This window comes from Ptychodera flava, chromosome 12, assembly GCF_041260155.1.
Source record: "Ptychodera flava strain L36383 chromosome 12, AS_Pfla_20210202, whole genome shotgun sequence".
In the NCBI taxonomy this organism is placed as follows: domain Eukaryota; kingdom Metazoa; phylum Hemichordata; class Enteropneusta; family Ptychoderidae; genus Ptychodera; species Ptychodera flava.
The window spans coordinates 15524870-15551609 of record NC_091939.1 but is presented as its reverse complement, the minus strand read 5'-3'; the positions used below and the strand labels follow the sequence as shown (position 1 = coordinate 15551609).

Here is a 26740-nt window from a genome sequence, read left to right as displayed (position 1 = left end):
TATGTATGTATGTATGTATGTATGCGTGCGTGCGTGATTGCATGTATGTATATACATACGCATGCATGCATGTATGGAACTAATTTGGAATAATTGGATAGTGAACTAATGTCAGTTTAATCTGCAAATGTAAGCTCCTCTACTTTTCTCTTTAAACGATGCACTTGTTTTTATGCGTAATTTGTATTATTGCAACATTCAGCTATAGGACACCCACCTCTTTTGAGAAATTTGAAAAATGTAAAGATCCAACTCTCCAAAACTAGTTCCAATGTAGCTGTCGTAGAATACACAAAGGTAACGTCTGTAGAAATGTTTCAGACTTGTAAATTTTTATTCACCCACAAAAGGAAGTACAATCTATTGTTGTAGCAAGGCCATTTAACAGCAGACGGACATTGCAACCTGATAATCTACCGAGTGTGTACTTGAAAAGGACTTGTCCTTTTTTACCAGAAGGTCAAATGTCAGTCTATTTCATCGATTTCATCAAGAAACCTCAATGCCGTATCGATGGAAACAGTGTTTTAACCTGTACAAAAATTTACTGCAGCATTTATTGCTTATTTACGTGAATTACATAAATTAAAGTGTTTAAAATTATTATCTATTCTACAATATTTCTAATTGACACATGTCGCCGAGACTCTTGTGTTCAAACATTCCTATTAAACGAAAAGGCACTTTCGTTTCTGTTAAGCATTGTCGTAGCACGGAATCCTGGGATAGGTGAAAGGGTACCATACGTACCACACGTGTCGATGTGTATAGGCACTCTAGATACACTTCACATGACCTGTATTCATCGGCTTGTTTTTCAGAAAATAGGAGAGAGTAGTCGCAGACACCGAGTCCCCTCACAGTGCCCGAAGGCTTAAACCGTTGCACAATTCCGAAGGCCGTACGAAGGCCAGTTCTCAAAAGGTGACGACGTCACAGGTGAAGGCCTTGCGTTGTCTCCTGTCTGTGTATAACCACCGGTAGAACAGCGATCTCTCCCTTCCGAGTTTGTTTGGTGACGATGTACAGCTGTTCGGTTCTACGCTGTCTCCTTCTCGGCTCTTTCTGGGCCTTGTGCCCTGAATTTGTACAAGCCACAGGTAAGCCAGAATGCGGACCATATTGGTGTCGGCTTTTTTAATAGCTACCCCAATTTCACGGACTCGCTCGACTAGACATATCGACCAGACAACAACGACAACGCTGGGCATAGAAAGAAGAGAGACAGTATATAGAGTGACAAAAATACTGGCAGAGTTAACGACTGAATCCATTTTGCAAATGTTTACGATACCTGCATGCTAATGCAGTTCCTCTCTGACTCGGGATTCAACAACACAAACAACACGCCCGTGCTAACAGTAAGCACAATTGTTCCATTTGTAGACATCTGTAGCAGCGGAAAGCGACGCTCACTCACGAAGCTTGGGGCAAAGCTACCATCCCCCCCCCCCCCCCCTGACTAAGATGTTTACCCAACTGGTCTTTATTTGCCTGTTCTATACGGAGGTTGAGAGTGATTTTCCAAAGGGGCAGTCTTGCAACCTGTTGACATATAATCATTCCGTAAAAACAAAACAGTGACTTCACTCTCGAGTAGGTGGTGCAACAAAGGACGTCGTTCGCCATATGTTATTGTAGAGAAACGTACACGTCATCATTGAGGCATGTATATTTTGAGACGCGACACAATTTTACTCGCATTTAATATCTCTCGCTTTCCACCTTGCCACAGTTTACTCAGGCAGCGTCTCGCTACAAAATGGGAGACGATGTATGCGGTGGTTTAATCGAGTTTGCAACGATACCATCTGAATGAAAATAGGCACAGCAAGAGTACAGCCCATGGTCAAAATTCCACTAATTTGTATAATTTCTACACAATTTGATTAACGTCAGCCGGATAAATACCATTTTCAAACAGCTGGGCCTTGATCACGTTATTCGAATGGTTGACTTAATAACCCATGCTTGATATACTTAACCAGATGTCCCATATTTGCATACGCATTTGCGACATCATTATGCAACGGATCCTAGATTCTAGTTCGAAAAACAAATTAGGTTCGTTTCCATCGTCGAGAGCGAAAACCCGCAGATATGCACGAATGCGGAAGATCCTAATACACGCATATGGTTCCCCAATCATATTTCTCCTAAACGGTCGTTTTGTTCGTTTCGTTAAACCGTAATTTAACTCTTTCACCACCACGGTTTGTCCAAAATCCATTGTTTTCTATGGTAAAGTTGGACCTGTATACAGGGAACTGGGGGTGAAAGGGTTAATGTAATAAATAATGTGGAAATTCTGCTGATTTTTTCTCTCGAAACCACATTTCCTTGATCGCATTCCCCATTCAGTCTAATCTCAGTGATAACGTTAGCTGAAAGGCCGCTAGACTTGGTATGGTATATTTTACCTCATATCTGCATTTTGCATTTGCCATGGTTCTATTATCAAAAACTATTTTTTAAATGTGTGCCTGTCCTTCTCAAAGAATGATAACTCGTAGACTTGCTGGAATGCGAAGGCAGTTAACAATACATGCCTGCGATCTCCGTGTCGTATTTCTCCTAAAATAGTTAGATATGTTTCGGTTTAATGTTAAACCGTTAGTGCTACACAGGAAAAAAAAATTGGACTTGCAAATGGGTAAATTTGGAAATTGTGGCGAAATCCTCTCTTGAAATCACATTTCCTCATTTCCGTTGCAATATCTGCGGAAACATGACCCCTTGGACCATTTGACCCCGTATGAATGCATTCTACCGTATGTCTCGCATTTTCGCATATGCCCCGACATCATGATTAATCGGCACTTGATTCGATCATGAAAAAAGTATGTTAATGTCCCATGTATAAGAATGGGGATCCTCGGATTCGCTTGAGTACGAAAATAGTTAACATTTACATATGATCAACGGTCTTTTATTTCTCCTAAAACACTTCTACTTGTTTCGATTTCGTGTTAAACCGTCACTAAATTAGAGATAATGTTTTTATTCGTAGGCTAAGGAGAGTAAGTATGGGGAATTTTCATTTTGAAACTGCATTTTCCCACTTTCATTTTAATCCCGGTGATGGCATTAACCCATAATTCCCTAAAGTCACCACGTACTAAACTCTCGACGTTTACAGCCGAGACGGTATCCGGACTTGTTTGCCATGTGAATGAACTTTGTAATCGTACCTCACACTTCCATTTCCCATGATGCCCAGTACTGAGAATACCAGTATTGCCTAAAACACTATTACAAAAAATGCTCATTTCCGTAGCTGTATCCCATGGGTCTTTGGTTTGCTTCATAGTCGATCATATCATAACATTTGAATGACTTACACATTACGCGTGGAAAGACTTCACAAGAATCTGAGATCTCACGTCAAAATTGTCACAGAGGAATTCATTCACTTGGTGTGTTCAAGTCAAACCATGTTAAGCTTACTGTAACCAGGCAAAAATGGTCGTTCCATGTCGTGCTGTTTGCTATGCCGTTTCAAACATTAATCGATCGGTTGATTGGTGGTGATACTTGTACAAGTAATGCACACATTTAGTCGTTCTGACATTCGTCGCTTACGAGTATTCCGTTTAACTTTACGTCACCACAAGACATTCTCTAAGTTTGAGATTTCGACGCCTAGTCGGTCGTCAGAACAGAGCGAAGGGGTGTTGTTTTTCAAAGACTGAAATTACCCTTCCCAAACAAGCTATCGTACTTTTTCTAACATTCCACCTACCCACCCACCCACCCACCCATCCGTCACAGTCAGTGTTGCCAAGTTCCTTGACATCGTTTACATCCACGCAAAGAAAGTGCAGATTGTCCAGTATTCGCTTATGTACGGGAACCAGTGTCTGTAACATTATGGTCCGCCAAAAAAAACAAAAATCACACCTCCTCTTGTATTAAAGTCTATCAAGCGCCTAGCAAATTATTTACAGTATGGCATAACCGTCACAATGTACAGCAACGACTGGTTCCATTTAGCCTACCTGTCTAATCATTATATTCATACAAACGGGGTCAAAGGGCAAATGTCGTCATATGTTTTACTAATGTGATGTCTTAGAGGCTATTTATTTTATTTACTTATTTATTTTATTGTAAAGCCTTCAAGAGAAGAGAAATAAACAAAAATACAACCAAAACAGGTTTGAAAAGAAAACAATGCCGGGCAAAAGAAAACATGTTTAAAATGGTCTTAATAACATATTAAAAAGATAACGACTGTGTTAATCTTTTGCAAGCAAGAGCTGGCGAATGCTGTGAGTCTTCATGTCTTCATATTTTTACGGATCGAATGTGAGTATTGCTTGTCAAAAATCTACCGCGAAAGTGAGACGCCGTTGTTGACACAAAATCGGTGACAGTGCGCCCCTCAGTTCAATTTACCACATAAATGCATATTTGAAAGATGCAGGTTAAAACAAAACGTGCTCGAGAGTTATTGCTAAAGATAGATTTCATCAAATTTATGCTATTCAGGGAATGTTTTAACACAATTAGAATAGTTATTGAGTGGATTCGATAAATACACGTGGCGGGAAAAAATTGCATTTACTGACGGAGGTGTGTAAAAGACTCAACACAATAATGGTATAGATTTAGTTTTCACCTTTCATGGTGACTAGTCAATTATCCAATAATAGTTCCAATCATCTCAAGCGATGACAACGAGTAAAATACCGACTTTGTTCCCTAAAGCGTGGGTGTGAGAGGTCAAAAAAGATTGAAAAGAAAGGGAGACTTTGCATCTACAAACAACTGAACATCGATCGTCACGCACAGAAAGGGGAAGCCAGAAATGTCAATTTCGTGTGCTTTATGGTTCTTGAGCGGCAGACCACAACAGAAGCATCGGTGAAATTTTCTTTAATAGTTTGGAATTAAAATAAATGAACAGAGCAGCCATGTGGTGAGGTCACTGACAATACGGCTGCTCATCGATAAGCCAAAATTTTGTATGGGTGTAAATACAAAATCATTTTGTAGGCGGGTGAACTGGCTTTCATACGATTTTGAGTCGGGAGTTTTTTTCATTCAACTGGCCACATTAGCTTTACAAGGTCAAGTTAGGACAATTGCTCAGTCTGTACTCTTCTAGCGTGTTACCAAGAACCGACGTAGACAATTGTGATTAACACAAGCTCAATAGGGTCTTAAATGTACGGAATTGTAAAATTGCAATCCGGCAATGAAGTTCGTAGTTACTTGTACTTGTCCATTGCACGACCCCCATTACATGACGCATTTGGTTTTCAAACTAAACATGGAAAAGTATTTCCCGGGCCAAAGGTGCAGTTTGTTAAAATAAATTGGTCGCTAGCTCTATCAATAATTATGCTGGTACTAAAACTAAGATAAAAGACATTTATGCATCGGTTTATTGAGTCAGGAAGTTACAATTTTGTGGTTATATTTCAAGCCCATCTCTTGGATACCGGCAAAATTAAATATTTTCCGTTTAATTCAAATAATAGTCGTGACTCGTGAGTGTGCATTTATATGTACATATTTTCTTTGTTCAACAGAGGGCGTTCTAAAATGACATCCTCTTTGACATTTAAAAGATAGTGACTCAGTTTCGTTGACAATATTTTCAATCAAAAGTTTCACATAGAAAACAGGGTCTCACACCCAACATGTGGTACATTTTCTAAAAGGTCTTTATTTGAAGAAGGTAAAAATTTTGTTTAGTTGTCAAAACATGCATTGGTATGTTTGTTTAAGTCAAAAACATGTGATTTTGAATTTTTTCACTTAAAAGAGTATAAGTAAGAATTGGCAGCATCCCTAAGTGATCTGTTAACGGCACTAGACAGCTGGATATACAGGGGGAAAAACCGTGTTTTGGATTTTTGAAATTCGCTTTTGTTTCTGCACAGTGAGCCTTCGAAGTGTGAACTGTCGGATTTTCGCATAAATTATCGGCTTTTGTTCACGTTTGTCAAGTTTCGTCACTTCAGGGGGTTTATCAAAATCTAAGACACGGTTTTTCAGGTCTATTCATGAAGTGTTAGCATGCGAAGAATCGGGGAAATCCGCCCACGCGTCGCCGACTTACACTCATTTGAAGGTGCGCATACATAGCAAAAATCGGAACTGAGAAAATCGACGATTTGTGTAAACGTCCCATTTTTCACACAAAATCGCCGAAAAAAGTCGGATTTTTGTGCGTTTCAAAAAAAATCATTCGATCTTGGTCTAGGACAAATATTGGGCATCAGGTTAGAGAATTTCTGACAAATCCTAAACATTAGTCCGCCTAAAATGATGAAAATTGTGCGTAGAAACGTGAGGCTGGTCAGCGTAAGCGGTGGGTACTATTTACACGATAAACACTAGAAAGATAATTCAGGGCATAATCTGTTTGTCAAATACGTATCTAGCTTATAATTATATTAACTGTACACTGTTTGATAACGGTTAGAGTCTGGTTACAAGACTAGAAAAGTTTAAAAAAATCATACAGCCGGAATGGTTTACAGGTCTGCGTTCTGCCGACGACGCGCGCTCGCTCTCTCGCAAGCTCTCGCCTTCCGGTCTCACAGCCCGTAATTTATGCACGTACCAAGTGTGAAATGGTTGCCCAGTTCATTTTAGCGCCGATTTTTGTGCCTATAGTACAGGACGTCACTTGCTTGGTTGCTTCATGGATATAAAAAATATTTTTACATCCATGGTTGCTTGCTTTCGAAGATGAGACGACCAACTCTCGATGCTCTAAAAAATTCTGTAGTTGAGAAGTTCAAGGAATGCGGATATTAGTCGCACTTGTTTTTGTGATTTTCACATGTGATCTGCTGCAGTCCTTTTGCTCACCATAAAAAATGACCGGGGTTTCGTGCGCTATTTCGCTTTCCACTGTGACATGTACTATTATGGCCTCGGGTATGAAACCAAAATCAACTTCAGTAACACGTAAAAGCGATTCTTCATGACTTAAAATAAACGACTGAGGCGATACTCGACAGATTCACTCATTGTAAAATTGAAACGGCGACATATCGCGACACCCAGCGACACTCTCTCGACCACAGATAGAAATTGACCGGCAACGATCGTGAAGCGACGTTTCGCTTACATTGCTGTGCTCTAGACCGACATAACAATGTCGGATTGACAAATTGGACAAACCATGCTTCCTACCTCCATGGACAAACTAAGTCCAAGATATGGGCTGCTGATATTTTCCAGTGAAGATCAAATAGATTCTCTTTGCACGGCAGTGTAATCTATAGCCCCGCGTACGATGCTATGTGTTCCGCTACAGCTAATCGCCCCGCTCACCACAGCCCTGCAAAGACCCGTACGCGTACATAGGGTCGGTGACTTTAAATCCATTTTGGGACTTGACGTAAAAAGCCAAATTACTGCCGAAATTCAGCGTTCTTGGGCCCAAGTCGTATCCCTGCCTACCTCAGCCACAGGTTATCGTTTGGAAGTAAACGGCGACCTGCGGCCGCCCGCCTCGGAACGACTATCCAAGCAATGTTAGTATTTGTTACGATAACCTGTGACCTCAGCTACTCGATCGCTTCCAAAAATGCCAGTCTTTTATTCACTTTTCGTAAATAACCGTCGATGTCGGCAACTCTCTCGCTAGCCCTGCGTACGATGCTGTGTGTTAGCTGTAGCGGCCAACACACAACATCGCGTCCATCAGCTTTCCATTTTGCTTCTTCGGCCCCCGTTTGCGTTTTCTACACTGCTTATTCTGCCGGCAGTCATCAGCCATGTTGGATAGCGTCTCTTATGAAGACGTGCGCGCATGCGCAACATAGTGCGTAAAAATTTACATAATCCCCTCAAGGTATAACGATAACGCTGACAGTAATCCGGACCGTTAAAACAAAAAGAAAATAATAACTCGCGCAGTGGTTAGAAGGCCGTGTTTTCACTAAAATTTAAGACATTTTCCAGTACAATGTTACCTCAAAGTTTTCTCTAATAAAAAGATCATATTTCAGGGGTTCAGAATATGAAATAATCACAAAATCGCTAAAATTTACAAAGGAACCTGAGTCACTACCTTAAAAGACAATGTTTAACAAATATTTGAGTAGGGTGATCCACACTCAATCTTCTGTGGGTGTTTTTCATCGACACCGAAATGTGATATTCATGCAAGTCCGAATATTAAGAATTAATGGAACGTTATCATGTGAGAGAAAGTATTGGCATAAATGCAACAACTTTTGAATGTAATAATACCGACCAATGATTTTTGTCGAGCCATTTTCTTCTATAGTCACGTCGCCAGCTCAGCGCTGGTAAGTGAGCATTCCAAGCGTCCAAACGTATAATGATCTAGTTGAGCGAGAATGCGAACAAAAAAACAACCACATATGAACAAAACATAGCAAAAACACCCACACAAAACCAGAAAGCTAAATGAACTAACGGCAACACAACAACTGAGAAAAAGATTGTAAACAAAGCGATGAAGCAAGCCCAGCGTGATGTTGAAGGATCAAACCAGAAATTTAAAGAGCTCTTAGAAAAACTTTTCAATAAAAAATCGTACTAATCCATAGAATAGCTGCACGACACATTGATTTCAACTTTTTTTTTTCTGAAAGAATGTTGTTATATTTTCGGAAATTATTTTTTTTCTTAGAAAAAAATAGACGGGATATCTTCTTACTGATGCTGAGACGTGTAAATGTGAACAATATGACATCCGAAATGCAATATTATTCCGGCGGCTTTTAGCAAGCAAGGGTGGAATATTTCTTCACAAGTACTACGAAACTGTCGTTGGGAATGAAATTTTACATATCATTTGAAAGATCGACTATATCGATCGCATGTTTAAACATCCCGGAAGCATGATTGACATAATATGCATTTAGCTCTACTCGTTGGAGAGAGACAGGTCAATTATAATAACACAGTCTATGAATATGATTATTTCCATCCAATGAAAAATATATGCAAATGAGTTGATTTCTGCTCTGACAGCGGGGAGCCTTGGTGCACTGTGCAAGGTTATATATATATGACAAAATTCTCACCACATTATCATATTATTATTATAGAGTTATATCTTACTATCTGTGGTCCTGGTCGCTTTAAGTAATTTGAATAATTGATGTAACAAACACTGAAGAAGAGAGGCTTTGTCCCTTAAACTGATGACCATGAAATTATCTAATGAAGGGGAAAAGAACAAGAAAGCTATCGCTTTGAGAAATTTCTGGAAAACACTTTCCGTCGCCTGAAGAAAGGGATTAAATAAACCAATAGTATAAGGATCGATATCTTGCTGTTAAAAATCGATTCCTGCATTTTGTTTCCAGGAATGGAAAGGAACCGCTATGTGTCTGAGCGGACGGAGGGAATGATGGGAGAGAGAGGATACAACTTCGAGACAGTTGTCATGGAAACGGAGAAGCTCGTCGAACGTCAAAAGAGGAGCGACACGGACGACGAGGATCAAAACATTGAAAAGGAATACGTAAAGGTCAGACGTCAAAGCTAATTAAACATTTAGCAGTTATAAATAGAATGAATTTTACAAGACAAATAGTGAACGGCTCTCTGTGTTTTCGTGCAAGTGTAGGCACGCATGAAAGAGCCACTTTGTCGTTATTCATATAACTTTATTGAATATAGACAAAGTTTTCACTGAAAAGAAATGTAAGGAGTAGCGTTTCCCTAAGGAGTGTGAATTTATGCTCGATATACAGTACAAAGAAAGAATAAATAAAATGAAATCATATTTGAGACTTTTGCCTACTTCACAAACCCTTACTGTGTACCTGTTATCAACAGAGTGTCACGTGACAAGGCCCCAGGCTAGACCAATAGAAATAGGTATTGTTCATAGCCATAACGACATAATAGGACCTTTCTCATGCCTTTCGCATACCAGCAATCTCAGTCATTTATCCCTGAACCGAAAACGCGTTCTCTCTCATTTCATGACCTTTAACCCCCACAACCAGCCATAAATTCGCTCTTATGTGTAGTGCAGCCATTTCTCCTCTATCATGCTGACGTATTAAACTGTAGGCTATACCTTATCAATCATTTACTACCATTTCGCTTCTGTTTTTTTTATCTAAATGAGATAACCCCGGAGTGTATGTGTCCTCCACTCTCACTAATTACCGGGTAAATTGCATCGAATATTTCATAAAAGTAAATCATGATCGGATATAGGCATCTTCAAGGTACCGTGGAGGTAGAATGACTGCTGGCTTGTACTTTGCAAAGGTAATTCACGACCCGAAACCGAAAGATTCAAATTTTTGCTCGAACTTTAGTCGAGGAGAGCTTGGACCGTTTTCTCTGCGTAATGAAGAACAAAAATCAGGGATCACCTTGCCACGTTTGGTGCGAGAATGACCTAATATCGACAGATATTTGAAATTCAAAATGGCCGCTATGCCTATGTAAACTCTGGAAAAAAATTGAATTTTCGATTCAAAAAAAATATGACTGAAAATTACGTTTACTCCACACATGAAGCATTGTAAAAACATTGAGATTCCGATTATCTATCTCCGAGGTGCATTCTAACTCTTAGCATGATCGATTGATCAATCTATGTTTTAAGTAGTAAGCGCCTCGAAAGTGAAAGTCTTAAACTTTTGCTTTAACTTTCCTCAACCAATCTGTCTCAAAATGAAAATAAAAAAATCGGTGGTCACCGTGCCGGTGCAAATTTTGGTACTAGAGAAACACATTACCCAAGATTTATCGACATTTGAAATTCAAAATGGCCGCCATCCAAAAGTTAACTCTACGGAGAAAAATAAAATTTTAGATTTTCGAATCCCCACAAGTGGTAGATGAGAAAAGAATTTTAAAAGTTTGGGAAACCGAATATCTGTCCCTGAGGTGCATACCTGAAATCTTAAATTTCCTGCATCTGTCACTAACAAAGCCGCAATTTTCCTGAACCTCTTCACACTGAGCCGGAAGTCTTCCAGGGAACGCACCGCGACACGATATTAAACTGTGCCAGTGACAGTATAGCACCAAGCAATATCGGACCCTGCCACAGAACACGTGGCAACTTCCAAAACGACGCAACACATCGCAACGCAGAACATGCGACGCAGGCATATAGACTTACGCCCCATGAGAACAGCACACATACAGCCCTATCTTTATATCTGTAGACAAAAAGTCAAGCAAACACGAGGGGGTTTCGATACCAGTTACTCGCAAAGATGACAGAGAAAATGACGATAACAAATTTCACGTTTCTCATCTCATATCCCGGTGCTACACCGACTGACATGGAGACTTATTATTTCGCGCACAACGTGTCATCGCTATTTCAATCCCCTCGTGTTTACAGTATATTTCCACTTTGAAAAGATATCATCTACAACCTTCCACTCGATAAATAATCTAAAAATATCAATATTCCAAAAATCATACGTTACATCAATCGCTTGAAACCAGGTTAAGCTATACACTTGTTACGTCACCAGTGCCACCCAAACACATGTAATTTCGCAGGTCGATCGCTGGTTGGCATTTTCATGTGCGCCTAGAGGTACATTTAAGGTAATATGCACCTCGAAAGTGAAAGACTTAAACTTTTCCTCAAACTTTCCCCAGTGAAATTTTCAACCATTCTCTTACCAAAGCAAGAATAAAAACCAGGGGTCACCATGCAAACTTTGATACTAGAGAGACAAATAACTTGCGATTACTTGATATTTAATTCAAAATGGCCGCCATCCCTGTGTTAACTCTATGAGAAAAATTAAAATTTTCGATTTTCGAAAAACTAAGACGGTGAAAACTTTTCTTTCGCCAAGAGCTTCAAAATGAGCCCTCACAAGTGGTAGGTCAGAAGAAAATTGATAAAATTTGAAGGCCCGAATTTCAGTCCCCTAGACGCGTTCTACCTTAACGCTGAAATTCCAATAGTTTTATATCGAATTTACTGCCCAGACTCTCTCTACATGTTGATGACACATTAGCACAGGGGTCGTTATATTCACAATGACACGCAACGTGCCGCCAGCTAAAAAAAATGAGCTATTAATATAATTAATATCACATTTCTATGGTACTGTTGACAGGACAATCATGAGTACTATGAGGTATCTTATTACTCGGGTGAAGATACTTTGGAGGAATGGTGGGTTGACATGGACTCAAGTGCAGTGAAGCACGAAACTTTATCATCCAGCGACAGACGAGCTGCGGTAGGTGATTTGAAAACCTCCCGCGAATTCCTCCAGCGAACAGAGTATAGTACCTTTCGAATGCTATTACAAGTACATGTATAACCATATTTTAACACAAGGCGCACCCTAATGCGATGTACTGAGGCGTCGGTACGCACGCACTCCTTACACTAGTAAAACGTTGCGTGGGGCTCTGTCACTGCTTGGTGACGCGAGGTAGCCCCTCTTTCGCAATAGGCAGTTCAACTTTCCCACCAAACGATGACGCGCCCTCAACCATGTCAACAGTCTTCCGAACCAGTTCCACTATAAAGTCAATAGGGCTGACGCGTAGCCAAACTTCAACTTGGTTTTTTCAATCTAGTTTCGATTTTTCTTCGTGGCTAGACCAAACAAGGCACATTTAGGCTATTTTTTTGCCCGATGTGCTATATTGATTCCCACCCTGATAGTGACTGACAATCCTACACCCTTAAAGTCTATACAAATCCGTTTGTCACAGTCGAGTAGTCTCCTTCACCAGTCTTGTATAGTTTTGCTTCTCCAATAAATGCCGATGATTTCTTGCAGGCATCTGCTTTCAGGCACACGTCACAGAGAACATCTAATGACACGAAACGTACACGAACGATTTTTTCATGGGGACCTACAATCAAAGAAATAAATAACTATAATATAATACAATAAAATATAATAAGATGGATGGAACGGTGAAATGGTAATTGAAAAGAACTATCCAAATAATCGATCCGTTCAATAAGCATATTAAATATTACAGAAATATAAAAATGTATATTTACAATAACTGGACCACAGAAAATCAATAAGAATTTCCTAATTTTAGATTTATTTTTAACATTATGTTTTTTTCTCTTTACCAGCCACTCCCAGTACAGTTCAACTACAAATTTTACGGCCATGACCTTAGCAGTGTTGTCGTAACGACAGGAGGTAATGTACTGTTTTTGCTGGCATTCTACAACTCAACACAACACAATAGCCTAAGCGTTTCTACAGCGTCGATCTCCGGTATACTTACTTATTTGGTGCCTTTTAACTTTCACCGAGTTCCCAGATGTGCCTGTCATGTCTGATTCCGTTTCACAAAATTTCCTAGAATTAATGGAATGTCGGTCGTATGTGCTGGAGGCCCTTCATAGAAGTAGCCATGGGTTTTGTTACCTAGCACCTCAATTTTTCTCAATTTCGGATGTGCCATTGTCACAATGGGTTATCCAGTAAACTAATTCCAGCTTTGTTATCGATCATTTTTATCAAACTTTCTGCCTGTTGTATTTCCCTTTTGGTTTATTGTCGTTTCGTAAAAATCGCTGATATATGGAGGTTTAATCGGTCAAATTGATGTGGTATTCAACGTCTTGTAGTATTGGTGGTTTTAATGTAGGAGAATCTTAACGCGTTGCTTAAAGGGGAAGTTCACCAAGGCTGATTTTACATATATTTGCTAGCTTTGTAGTTGCTTATTCTGGAAAAAGCCGTTTTCACCATTTCAGACTCGCGCAATATTTTACAAAAGCGGATAAAAATAGTGGCGGAAGTTGCAGTTCAATTCTTCATCCTATGATATAGAAATACTCTTAGCCTGGAGTGAACGTAAATGGACAATGCCATGCCATAGCCATCAGAAGATGCTCCTATATTACGTGATAAAAGCGCCAAGCTTGGTGCTTTTTTCATATGATTCCAAATACATTAAGTTGATGAAGCCCTAATCTGTAACTTCCGCTACCATATTTGTCCATTTTTGTAAATAAATCGCTCGAGTTATGACAGACGAAAAAGACTTTTCCGGAATAAGCGACCCCAAAGCCAGCTAGCACATATGAAAAAACAGCTTTTGGTGAACTTCCCCCTTAATAAGTCTAACTGTTAAAGCTACTGATCGCCTTGGTATTACGTATGGACTGATCCCTGTTGTCTGAAAGTCCTACCGCGATGGCATTATTTCCACGACTGATAAATGTTACCGGACATGTACTTAATTTTTGTTTCAGGTTTCTTGTATCTTGGAACGTATTTACACCCGTACCTGGCGGCAACCCAATATGTGGCTCCCCTGATGGCGAACTTTGACCTCAGTTCCGACGAACTTTCGTACGTCAAGTATAACAATAGCGGTAAGTTCTTAAAAAAAAGAGACGGCGTGCGGGGCTATACAAGCGGCGACGAGTTGAGTTGCTGGGTAGGATTGACGGATTACAACGAAACCACGAAATTTTTCCAATTCTATGTGTCCCTAACTGTCTGGTCATTTTGAAAATGTGCCACGGATATCCATGGTCAAATTTACGAGCCTGAGAATATCCAATTCAATGTTCCGAAAGCATGAATACAAATGTGTGCATATATTTGCCTACTAGAGTCTGCATACGTCTATTTCGAAACATTAAACATTAAGTGTTTCTAAAAACAGATATCTTTAAGTCGACTTCATTGTATTTCTACTGGAACTTCACGCAAGGATAAACCACCGTCCAAACAACCTCTGAAGTGGAATCATTTCCAAATTACAATAACTTTACCAAACTCCATGGTATTTTTGGGGGAAAAAAGATATCTTCCATATGCTCAGAGTCTTGAAAGCGATATAGCTGTATAGCAGTTCATGTTTGTCAACTTGGTCATATTTTTGTATGATTGTAGGAGCCGTATTCACCGTAGAATGGCACGAAATCCAATTAAAAGAGAGAAATAGCACGGGTATGTATTGCCAATAAATATTGATTAGATTGATCAGAACTACGTTCATACGTCAGTTATAGATATGTGCATTATACCATAAACCCTCTATGATTATCCCAATATTATCACATGTACGCATGTCCTGTGATCGTGAGTACGATATCTATCTTCGAAGAAAGTTCTGATCTTCAGTGGAGATAGTAAGATTAAAGTTTGCATTACATTAAGCGGATACTTTATTGATTATCAAAGTGATTCACATTCTCTCCTCACGTGTATACAAACTGTTTTCTTTTCGTGTTTTTTTCTTTATATACTCACTCTCACCATCTCTTTCTTTCTATGTTTCGTATGTTTGTCTCCCCCTCTGTCTGTCTGTCTGTCTGTCTGTCTGTCTGTCTGTCTGTCTGTCTCTCTCTCTCTCTCTCTCTCTCTCTCTCTCTCTCTCTCTCTCTCTCTCTCTCTCTCTCTCTCTCTCTCTCTCTCTCTCTCTCTCTCCTCTCTCTCTCCTCCTCCTCCTCTCCTCTCTCTCTCTCTCTCTCCTCTCTCTCTCTCTCTCTCTCTCTCTCTCTCTCTCTCTCAAATTCAGGCCAGCACGGCAGATTTACTTTCCAAGTGTCCATCTTCAATGATAGCAGAATCGTTTTTGCCTACAAAGAGGTACGAAAATTATTCCGTCAGATCGCAGAATTTTTCATGTACTTGCTATAACTTCGTGCTTACGAGCTGACGACTATTTAAACAGTCGCGTACGCTTATCGACTCTGCTCAAAATGAATCGAGCATCTTTCGACAGTCGATTCAGTGAATGTCGGCAAAATGCTCAGCACTGAGGTAGAACTGCTTGATTTACAACGACGCCGTCGTCCATCTATAGTATTTTTGTAATTTGAAAGAGTATTTGTTTTCAAACATAGCACTTTGTGCACGAAATACAGATTAATGCAACTCACTAGTTTCACTTGAAGTCCACTGATCTTGAACAAGAGAAACTAGAAAATCACAAGAGTTCACACTATTAAACGGATCGACAATATCTGTCAAATTTGATTATCATATTTTCACTTTTTTATTCGGGAAGGAAACTGCACATTCTTTTTCCTCTTCTCCCAAAGGTATGGTTGAAATACTGAGTATTAGTCTCGCAAACAGAATCCATCGTGTACAAGATGCAATGTTTTTTTGACAGATGAATCGTTATCCGGACTTAATATGCTATAGTTTCCAATGACATTTTACATATGTATACGCAGGCAGTATCGTTTTCCTGATCGCTGTGAGGTTCAGTGCGTCTGACCTCATTATTCTGCCTTTTGTCTTTTTTCTGCCCCCTGCTCATTTGTATAGGTACCAGTTCCAATTGACGACATCTCGTCAAGTGACCATCCAGTGAAGGCCGGCGTTTCCGATGCTTATTACAACGACATCGTTGTTGGTCACCGTAAGCCTAACCAGTTTTTCATCAACTTGTTCATTCCCGTCCCCACATCCTACCTATAACGATAGGTCTGGCAGAACCATGCAGGGGAGAGGCGTTCGATGACAATGCATGCTGAATCAGTTTCATATACTCACATAAAATCGCTGGCAAAACATGCGAGAAACATGTTTTTGACTCAGCTTTACATATAAAATGTCGCAGTGGTATCTCATACGTTTTGCTAATATATATATATATATATATATATATATATATATATATATATATATATATATATATATATATATATATATATTGCTAATATATATATATATATATAGGCCTAGGTATATTATGTTTTATATATATATATATATATATATATATATATATATATATATATATATATATATATATATATATGGGATTGGACTATTCGGCTGTTAAATTGTCAGGTGTAAGCTTACAGATGTTTTGAAAATATCTGTGGGGACACTACGTCATCTGTCTTGAGCCTGTTGTATGTGCGTCAAAAATCATCATGTAGAAGTGTATAAGCCCCTGTGTATACGTGAAGACAGGAACATGGGGACTAGAAACTAAATGTTTGCCCGACCTTGTCCGCCGATGAAATGGGTGACGTAGCCTAAAGATTTGTGGTAGTTTACAACTTCTGCCCACAATTATTTCCACCAGTCCATCGTTAAACGAAGGAAGGCAATACCTTAAGGTAGAATGCGCGTCGAAAGTGAAAGACTTAAACTTTTTCTCAAACTTTCATCAATAAAACTTTCAACGATTCCCTTACCAAATCAACAATAAAAATTGGGGGTCACCGTGCAAAGTTTGGAACTATCGAAACAAATTACCCAACATTTTGCGATATTTGAAATTCAAAATGGTCGCCATTCCAGTGTTAACTTTTTTTGGGGGGGAGGGGGTAGTAAAGCTTCGGATTTTCGAAAAAGTACGACGGTGAAAGTTTTCCTTTCTAAAAGAGCTTTAAAATGAGCCCCCACAAGTGGTAGATTAGAAAAGAATTGTAGAAATTTGAGAGTAAGAATATCTGTCCCCGAGGCGTATTCTACCTTAAGTCTCATATATTATTCTCGTTCACCACAGAGAAAATACGAAGGCAAATACATCAGTATCATGCAGTTGAGCTTGATCACTCGAGGATCACCAGTAATTCAGTGGTAGTACTGAAACCATTGCCAAGTAAGTACGTAACAACAGCAAACCGATGTGATTCTTAATGACATACTTCTAATCTTGAGAGGAAACTTAGCGTTATATCGGGATTTGCAGATCGAAGAAACATGATTCTAGCTCGTATGTGCACTGTATACTTTGAATTATCTAAAAGGTTTCTCCGCTTTCCTTGTTTTCTTATATTGTCAGAGAGTCCCTTACTTACTTGATCATTATTGACTCGTCGTTTTGTCTTTCCTTAAACCATAGCGTGTAATAATTTGTACAGCTGTAACGCATGCGAAAACAGCGATATCGGCTTTAATTGCACGTGGTGCGTTCAGCTTGACCGTTGTTCGAGTGGATTTGACAGATACAGACAGGAATGGGTGTCTAGTGGCTGCCAAAATCAGGTAAGGTGATATTTCGAGTGCTCTTATCTGAAAGTTGCGTTTCACATTTCATCAGCAAAAAGATGATCTTACATTCTAGTTCCTTAAAATAGTAAATATTGTAACGCTAATTCTTCATCGCGACTTTAAGGTAGAACGCGCCTCGGGGTGAGATAGTCGGACTCTCAAATTTTTACAATTCGTTTCTGATCTACCACTTATGGGGGTTCATTTTAAAGCTCTTGGAGAAAGAAAAACTTTCACAGGCCCAGTTTTTCGAAACTCCGAAATTTGATTTCCCGCCATAGAGTTAAGACAGGAATTGCGACCATTTTGAATTTCAAATATCGCAAAATGTAGGGCAGTTTGTTTCGCTAGTTCCAAACTTTGCACCATGACCCCCGATTTTTATAGTTGATTTGGTAAGAGAATGATTCAAAGTGTCATTGAGGAAAGTTTGATCAAAAGTTTAAGTCTTTCACTTTTGAGGCGCATACTACCTTAATTGATATAATATTAATTATCAAATCAAATTATATGGTAAACGCAAAAAGCTTAGGATGTCTTCCAAACACTTTCACCGGCGTTACTCGGGTTGGTGGAAAATTCTTCCATTCTGTTTTGATTTTGGAATAGAATTCTTCTGTACATCTTCTGGACTCCGTCGCTGTACATGACATGTAAAAGAAATAAAAAAGGGAAAAAAAAACATACGAGTTTCGGTTGGAACTGCCAGTGCATTTATATAATATTGTAAGACCAATTAAGGTCATGCACTTTATGACGTTCATACGAACTTATGAAAACCCGTTTTAGTCTCAGCTCCTACTCACGTGTTAGACCCGAGTACATCCAATTGTATCTAGCTTATCTATTTTTTCAGGATTTACTTGAGAGTTTTGTACATGTAAGCATTACTTGTTTTTTAAGTTATTTGCATATCCTTTGTTTCTCTCCAAATCCAGTCAACAGACGCCTCGTGTGAGCGGATGCCAACATCAGCCACTCAACCAACCAACATCACATCTCCGAAGATGGAGAGAATAAAAAGTATGTTCATATTAAGAATAGTTTATGAATAAAAAGTTTATTAACAAATTGTGGATGTGTCCTTGTTCAGAGAGGCTTTCGACTCGAGTACTGAGCAAGGCACCAGGCGACAAGACGAGTTCACCAATAGCTCGTAAAAAGGGGGTAATCTGGAGAATATAACTTTCTGAAATGCTGCCGTGTTGCTTCTTGGAAAAAATATTCAAAAGAAGATCGACTAGAAAAGGGTCGATTTTCCGGGAGGGGTGCATGCATCTTGAAAACGACTTCCTATCGAGAGAATTTTGAAACGCAGTAAAATGCGTATTGGTTCTCTGACGACCCCCTCCCAAGGTATAATGGTCAACTCCTAAATTAAACCCAATGGCATTCAGGCTTCAACAGCCAACCCTTCATGGTATCTTGTACACACGACGGGTATGTCTATGATGAAAATGTGCATTTGTGTACTCATCTTGGCTTGTCGCTATTTTTGATAACCAAGCTGAACCAATTGTTTTCAAATCTGATACTTCTCATACCCATGGTGAGTCGGATATTGAAAGTGCAAGGAATTGATGACGAAAGTAATTCCAACAATGCGGTTTGTACTGTGCAAGTCATCAAACAGCAGTTATTATATTTTAAACCCCTCACGGTGCTGAAATTTAACTTTAATAGAAATATTCGTTTTCTGTTTCCTTGCTTGTACGAAAACGAAATATGATCAATAGGTACATATATAATTATCTGTATAAAATTAAATGTTGTCACGGGCTGCTTCGATACAAAAAGTCTTTTAACTCATTTACAGCCTCGAAGGCGGCGTCAGAACAGGCAGAAATTGTCACCACCCCAGTCTCGAAGACAACTCCCAAGCTCATCAAGACTACAGTTGGTGGCGCTGCAGACGTCACGGCGGCAGGCTTGCCGACCAAGTCGTCATCGTCAAAGTTCTCTCTGGCGGCGTGCGTCTTGGTCGTCACTCTTCTGGTCATTGCCTTCATCGTCGCGGCAGTGTGGGTGGTGTATGCTTACAGAAACCCAACGACGAAATCAGGACTTTTCCTGATCCAGGTAGCGTGATCATAGTTGTCACTGTTGGAGTAATAAAATTTGGTCAAGGACCGACGACATCTCGTTCAATTCATTTGCTGCATTCAATTTAGGGTAGTAAGCGCCTCGAAAGTGAAAGACTTAAACTTTGGCTCAAACTTTCCTCAATTGTACTTTCCAACAACTGTCATACCAAACCAAGGATAAAAATCAACGGTCCTCCTGCAAAGTTTGGTACTAGAAAAGTGCATGACCTCACATTTACCGATATCTGAAATTCAAAATGGCCGCCATCCCTGTATTTACTTTATGGGAGAAAACATAATTTTCATTTTCGAAAAACTATGGCAATGAAAACTTTTCTCACTGCAAGAGCATTAAATAAGCCCCCACAAGTTATAAATCAGAAAACATTAGTAAAAAATTGAGTGTCTGAATATCTTTCCTCGAGGCACATTCTACCCTGGGTGCATCTCACACATAAAACTACACTCAGTGTGACAGTTTTCGGACAGTGTAGTGAATTTCGCCCAGGGCCGTTTCATAAATGACGAGCAGTCCGAAATTTTATAACCATACATTTTGAAACTTAATTGTGTTTATCCTCAAAATGTTAACAGGACGGAAGTGGTATTTAAAGGGTCAAAGTTGCCAAATTTTTGACCCTATGTTGAGTGCGTAGTAATCGGATTGCTATCGCAGTAATCGGACGTCGTATTTTGAATGTGATTATAGTGGCTAAATATTGATATTTTGAAACTTCAAACCCCGATTTTCAATTTCGATGTGTTTAGAAAACTGATTGTAAAATTTCGTGATAAATTAGTTACGATCAATCCATGGACGACGAAACTATATTTCGACGTGTATGGTGCTTACATATCGGACATGGACTGTCTATGTGTGTTGCGTTCGACGCCTTGTATCGTACGGTGAGGTTAACTTCGCCAAGTTTGTAGCACCCGAAATAGCGTCTACCGAAAAAAAAACTATCCAAAACGGGAAAGCAGCGTCACCTGACTTAATATGCTGTCACAGGACTTGTAAAACGCTATCAATACAGAGCGAAGTGAGTACAACGAACAGAATGTCATTAACTGTCCGAATACTGAGGTCGTCCGAAAACTGTCACATTGAGTGTACCTTGGATTTCAATATTCTACGGTTAGAATGGTCAGTACAGCGGAACCTTGTATGTCTTACAGAGAGCATTCTTCGAATGCATTGTGTAGTTATACTTTGAAAGAGTTGAAAGATACGCGCCTTTCTTCGCGAAAATGATGGAGCGGTATGGTGGGACAGTCGGACTTTTGATGATCTTTGTTGGTAAATTATTTAAAGTACTCCAGTAAGTGAGACAAAATGGTGTCCGCACGTAAGTTCATCGGTGTGCTCATTCCCTGGGATTGAGATTTCAAGTAATTCATCACCAATTTCTAATAAATCGGTGTAAACTTACCATCGCTATATAACAACGGGTCCGAGGCTAAACTAATCATGTAATGGTTGTGAAAGGGTTTAGTTAACCCTTTGAGTACTGTAATTTTTCCCACCAAAATTTAAGTGCAACATTTTACAAATTATTATGAATTTTTCTGTATTTTTTTTGATAATTTTGGATCAAATGGACATCTTATTTCATTTGCTACAGTTCTTCACCAAAATTTTGGCAAAAATCTGAAAAAAAATTGAGTGGGGCACATTTTATAAAGGTGACAAAAATTGACATTGGCGCTCAAAGGGTTAAACAGCGATACTACAAGTTTCTTTCAGCAGCAGGCAAGTGCGGATGACCTTTCTCTCAAAAGGTGATGATCTCATCATTCTTTCTTCTTTTTGTCTTTAAATTCAGCTTCAGCGGAATCGCCGAAGGGAAGCCAAAACTGGCAAGATCGTCAAGTACAAATACAAACAAACTGCGGGAATTTCGTCTCTCAAGGTGGAAGGGAATTTCTTCGCTTAAAGACGATGTAGACATCTGAGCTGATTTTTATTTTTTTTGAATGCACAATTTGTAAACAAGCTCAAAAGAGCAGTTTCTGTCAAGCCTTGAATGTAGCTTTTAAAAACATTCCTATACATTGCCATTAGCATACCGATAGCAGGACGCTGAAAACCGCGCTACCTGCACCAAACAACATAGTGCAGACAGCCCCCCGGCGAAAGAAAAAAACAATTTTACAGCGCCCTCTATCGCTCATTTTGAACAACGCGATATAGCATAGTCGAAAGTCACTTCTGAGGTAGGTACCCTTAGGAGATGAGGCAATATGTCAGTGCAGGAAATTCGTGTAAAAAAATAGCTAGACATCCACATGAGTTGCCTACCCGAGGAAATAGTTGATACCCTGATGTAAGTAATTGTGTCTCGGGGATATGTCTTGCCTCTGCGAACCAAATATCAATCCTCTCGTCGGGCGGGCAGCTATAAAAATTTCACCAGCAGGCCGAAAATGTGCCTACCGTAGGCCGGCAGCTCAGCATATTTGTGTCTCTTGTTCGTTGTTCCAGTAATATTAAATTGCCGCCATGAAATGGCAAAGAATAGCTTTAGGGTTCAGAGTGCAGAGGGAATTTACCGACACTTAAAACTGAAACGCAAAGAAATGAAAATCATGCACACCTCTTCACCCACACTCGTTTACACCTATAGAACAGACTCAGTGTATTTTCGTGAAATTGTGTTTTTACAGCATTTAAACTATCGTCAGAAGAGTGACCTGCATCTTTTATACCTAAGACCAATGATTACTGGAAATATTTTAAATAAGGTTTGTTTTGCGGTCGTCTTTGTTTCTAATAACACCGACCCAACATCAGACAGAGATTATGTCTCTGATTTTATGAGAAAGTGACTTTGACGTCGACTCACATTCCTCTTTTTTTAATACTATTGTTTGTGGCCATTCTTCAGTCACAATAAAAGCCATAATAATGCCTTATTGCCATGTTTTTGTGCGTGTTTTTGTTCTGTACTTTTTGTGTTCAGCTATTTTAATTTCCTGATAGCTGTGGGTCCGTAGCTGTGGTGGTTACAGACGGGATTCCTGCCTTTTACGGACTGGGATTAAAAGTTGTAAAAGTCAAAACCAGCCCATAAAAGGCAGGAATCCCTTCTGTAACCACCACAGTTATGGACCCACAGATATTCTACTGGCAATTTCTGGCATAAAGAGATGCATGTAGACTGAAGATCCGTCGCTCGAGGGCGCTCTCTACCCCCCCCCCCCCTTAATAGAGCGCCTCAAGCGACGGATCTGCCATTCTAAAACTAAGATGAAGATGTGCTGATGAATCTACCATGCTGTTATAAATATTGAAACTATCACTTTTGTGCTCAGGGTTTATTTTAACCGACTAGTTTTTTGCATCAGACTTTTAAATTACAAAGTGCCTAATTTGAAGCGCCTACACAGCTGTATAGAGAAATGGCCTACTTTGGACAAACAGAGAAATTGCAACAGTTTTACAAATTTATGCAAAATGTGAGATGTTTCATACGAAATATGAAATGAATTAGTTTATCGATGTATCTAATGTCCCCTTCCCCTTGTCTATGGTCAATCTGATTGAATCAATTGTAAATATGGCGACGTTTTCCCCTTTGCTCGTCCATTGCAGTTCTCGTGAGCAGTCGGTCTGCATTGTAGACAGACAGACAAACAAATAGATATACATTTGCATTACTGCCATGTGAAGATAGCAAATGTAGTACTCATTTTCTTGATTGTCTCTATGTAACCTGTTTTAAATGTCTGGTTTTAACTAATGGTTGAAACAGTATACGTGGCCGATCTTTAAAACACGATGCTTTGCACATTTTCCAGATATCGTATGCATGGACATATGCAGCATCGATGTTACAATCGTGTTCACATCAAATTTCCACGTTTAAATCGCTACTATGCCCTTCACTTCTAGATAATACATCACTATCAACTGTTAGCCATTAGAAATCTCCAATTTTCATGGTTGAACTCGAGCAGTTGAAGTTGAAGTCACCACTGACGAGATCAATGAGAAGACGTCATGTGTAGTTTCGACATAGATCCCTGTCTCGATGTCCCTGGTTACGTCAAAGTATGATTAAGGCAGATACCGCATACCAAAACGAATGCAGTCGAAACATGGTATAGTAGCAAAATATCTAAACACTACAGATGTTCATACAAATTTTGTTTATACTATACATAAGTTGATGCTTCTGATAATGCACATATTGTTTACATATTGTTATATAACATATTGTTACCCTATCACTTGACGTTTGTATGTAAATCAATATTTAATATGCAAACTACTATCATCAAAAACAGTAGCTGTTAATCATCAAAGTGAATAGATAGCAAAGTTAGGCATGACATCTTACTTTCTCATGGTGATTCAGTCTTTATGCAGATTATAGGTAGAATGCGCCTTGGGGACAATCGAACTCCAAAACTTTTACAATATACTTTTATAATATAGTGATAATACAGGGATGGTGGCCATTTTGAATTTCAAATATCGGTAAATTTTTGGCAATTTGTTTCTCTATTATCAAAATTTGAACTGTGACCCCTGATTTTTGTTCTTGATTTTGAAAGAGAGTGGTTGACTCTTTGCTCGAGAACTCTGAGCAAAAGTTTAAGTCTTTAATGCTGGAGGCACAAACTTACCTTAATATGTAATTTTTGACAAATCTAGTTTTTGAATGGCAAAAAAACCCAAACAAATCAAGAAACCTGAAACAATTAGCAGAGGACATTAAAAAGTGCTCATTTTGTCATCAAATGAATCAAAGAATATTAAAGCCATTTTTGAGAAGTTGCTACAATGAATAATTGGAGAGGCAGTATGGGTTAGAATATTGAAATTCTCTACAAGCAACAGTCCTTAACCTATATCTGATATGTTGGAGGAAACCTCTTGGCAAGTGTAACAAGTAAATACACAGGTTGTAACTCCATAGTTAAGAAATTTCAGTTTACAGACGCAGAAAATGCCCCTTGTATGGAAAAGCTGTGCTGGTAGGTGTTTTTAAAAATGTTTTTCACAGTGTTTTTTTAAATCCATAAAGAAATTACTGTTTCTTGTTCCCTGCTCAAATTCATGTCAAAATTCCATGTCTTCCACTTGTCAAAACATTCCATACGCGTAAATGTTGAATCTTTAGTTTTTAGTCCCCACGGACAGCGTCCGGGGGGACTTATAGGTTTGGTCATGTCCGTGCATCCGTCCGTGCGTCCGTCTGTGCGTCCGTCCGTGCGTGTGTCCGTCCGTTCACGCAGATATCTCAGAGACGCCTGGGGCGATTTCGTTCAAACTTGGTACAAGGATAGTACCGTACCTCATACAGATGCAGTCGATTTGTTTCACAATGCGATCAAATTTGGCCGTGTTAGAGGAGTTTTTAGTTTTCACCTCCATAGACTCCCATGTATAAGGCAGTCCATAGACTCCCATGTATAAGGCAGTCCATAGACTCCCATGTATAAGGCAGTCCACATACTCCCATGTATAAGGCCAAGAAAAATAAAAATTTAGTTTCTCATAGTATTCATATTGCAAAAAGGATGCAGTGACACAGTTTCTAGTCCCCACAAATAAAGTCCAGGGGGCTTATAGATTGGGTCATGCCCGTCCGTGAGTCCATCCGTGTGAGTCCATCCGTTCACGCAGATATCTCAGACACTTTGACAAAATGTCGCGTGACCTTGGTGACCTTTGACCTCGAGTATACATAGTTGTCCATAACTCAGTAACCACAAGTGCTAAACCTTTCATATATGGTATGATGGGACAACCTATGACGCCAAATATTGTACCTCATTGATTATGCGCATGTCTAATTTTGAGCGAGCCAATAGAGCTAGATGCCTGATTTTTAGTATATACGGATAACTTTGCAATACAATTTTTTTGACAAAATGACACGTGACCTTGGTGACCTTTGACCTCAAATATACATATTTGTCCATAACTCAGTAACCACAAGTGCTACAGCCTTCATATTTGGTATGATGAGACACCTTATGACGCCACATATTGTTCCTTATTAATTATGTGCATATCTAATTTTGAGCGAGCCAATAGAGCCAGAGGTCTGATTTTTGGTATGTAGGGATAACTTAGCAATGCAATTTTTTTGACCAAATGTCACGTGACCTCAATGACCTTTGACCTCAAATATACATATTTGTGCATAACTCAGTAACCACAAGTGCTACAACCTTCATATATGGTATGATGGGACACCTTATGACGCCACATATTGTACCTCATTAATTATGCGCATATCTAATTTTCAGCGAGCCAATAGAGCTAGATGTCTGATTTTTGATATGTAGGGATAACTTATCAAGATATTTTTTTTTACAAAATGTCACATGACCTCAGTGACCTTTGACCTCAAATATACATATTTGTCCATAACTCGGGAACCATAAGTGCTACACCCCTCATATTTGGTATGATAGGACACCTTATGACGCCACATATTGTACCTCATTAATTATGTGCATATTTAATTTTGACCGAGCCAATAGACCTAGATGTCTAATTTTTGGTATATAGGGATAGACTATAGGATAGAAATTTTTTGACAAAATGTCATGTGACCTCGATAACCTTTTACCTAAAATACACGATTATGTCAATAAATAAGTAACCACAAGTGCTATGTCCTTTATATATAGTAGGATGGGAGACCTTATGACAACACATGCTTTACCTCATTAATTATGCACATGTATAATTGTGGGCGAGCCAATAGAGCTAGAGGTCTGAATTTTGGCATATATGGA

At 39.2% G+C, this 26740-nt stretch overlaps 1 protein-coding gene across 1 annotated transcript; it reads left to right on the top strand.

Annotated features, from left to right (window-relative positions):
* The first annotated feature begins 716 nt into the window (after positions 1-716).
* Positions 717-22897, top strand: LOC139145145 (plexin domain-containing protein 2-like). The gene is made up of 13 exons (XM_070716118.1): positions 717-1100; positions 9309-9472; positions 12057-12182; positions 13046-13115; positions 14180-14302; positions 14829-14885; positions 15457-15527; positions 16215-16308; positions 17410-17505; positions 17749-17891; positions 18836-18920; positions 19714-19976; positions 21808-22897. The coding sequence occupies exons 1-13, from the start codon at positions 1022-1024 to the stop codon at positions 21916-21918; spliced, it is 1482 nt and encodes a 493-aa protein (XP_070572219.1). The 5' UTR covers positions 717-1021; the 3' UTR covers positions 21919-22897.
* Positions 22898-26740: the final 3843 nt, after the last annotated feature.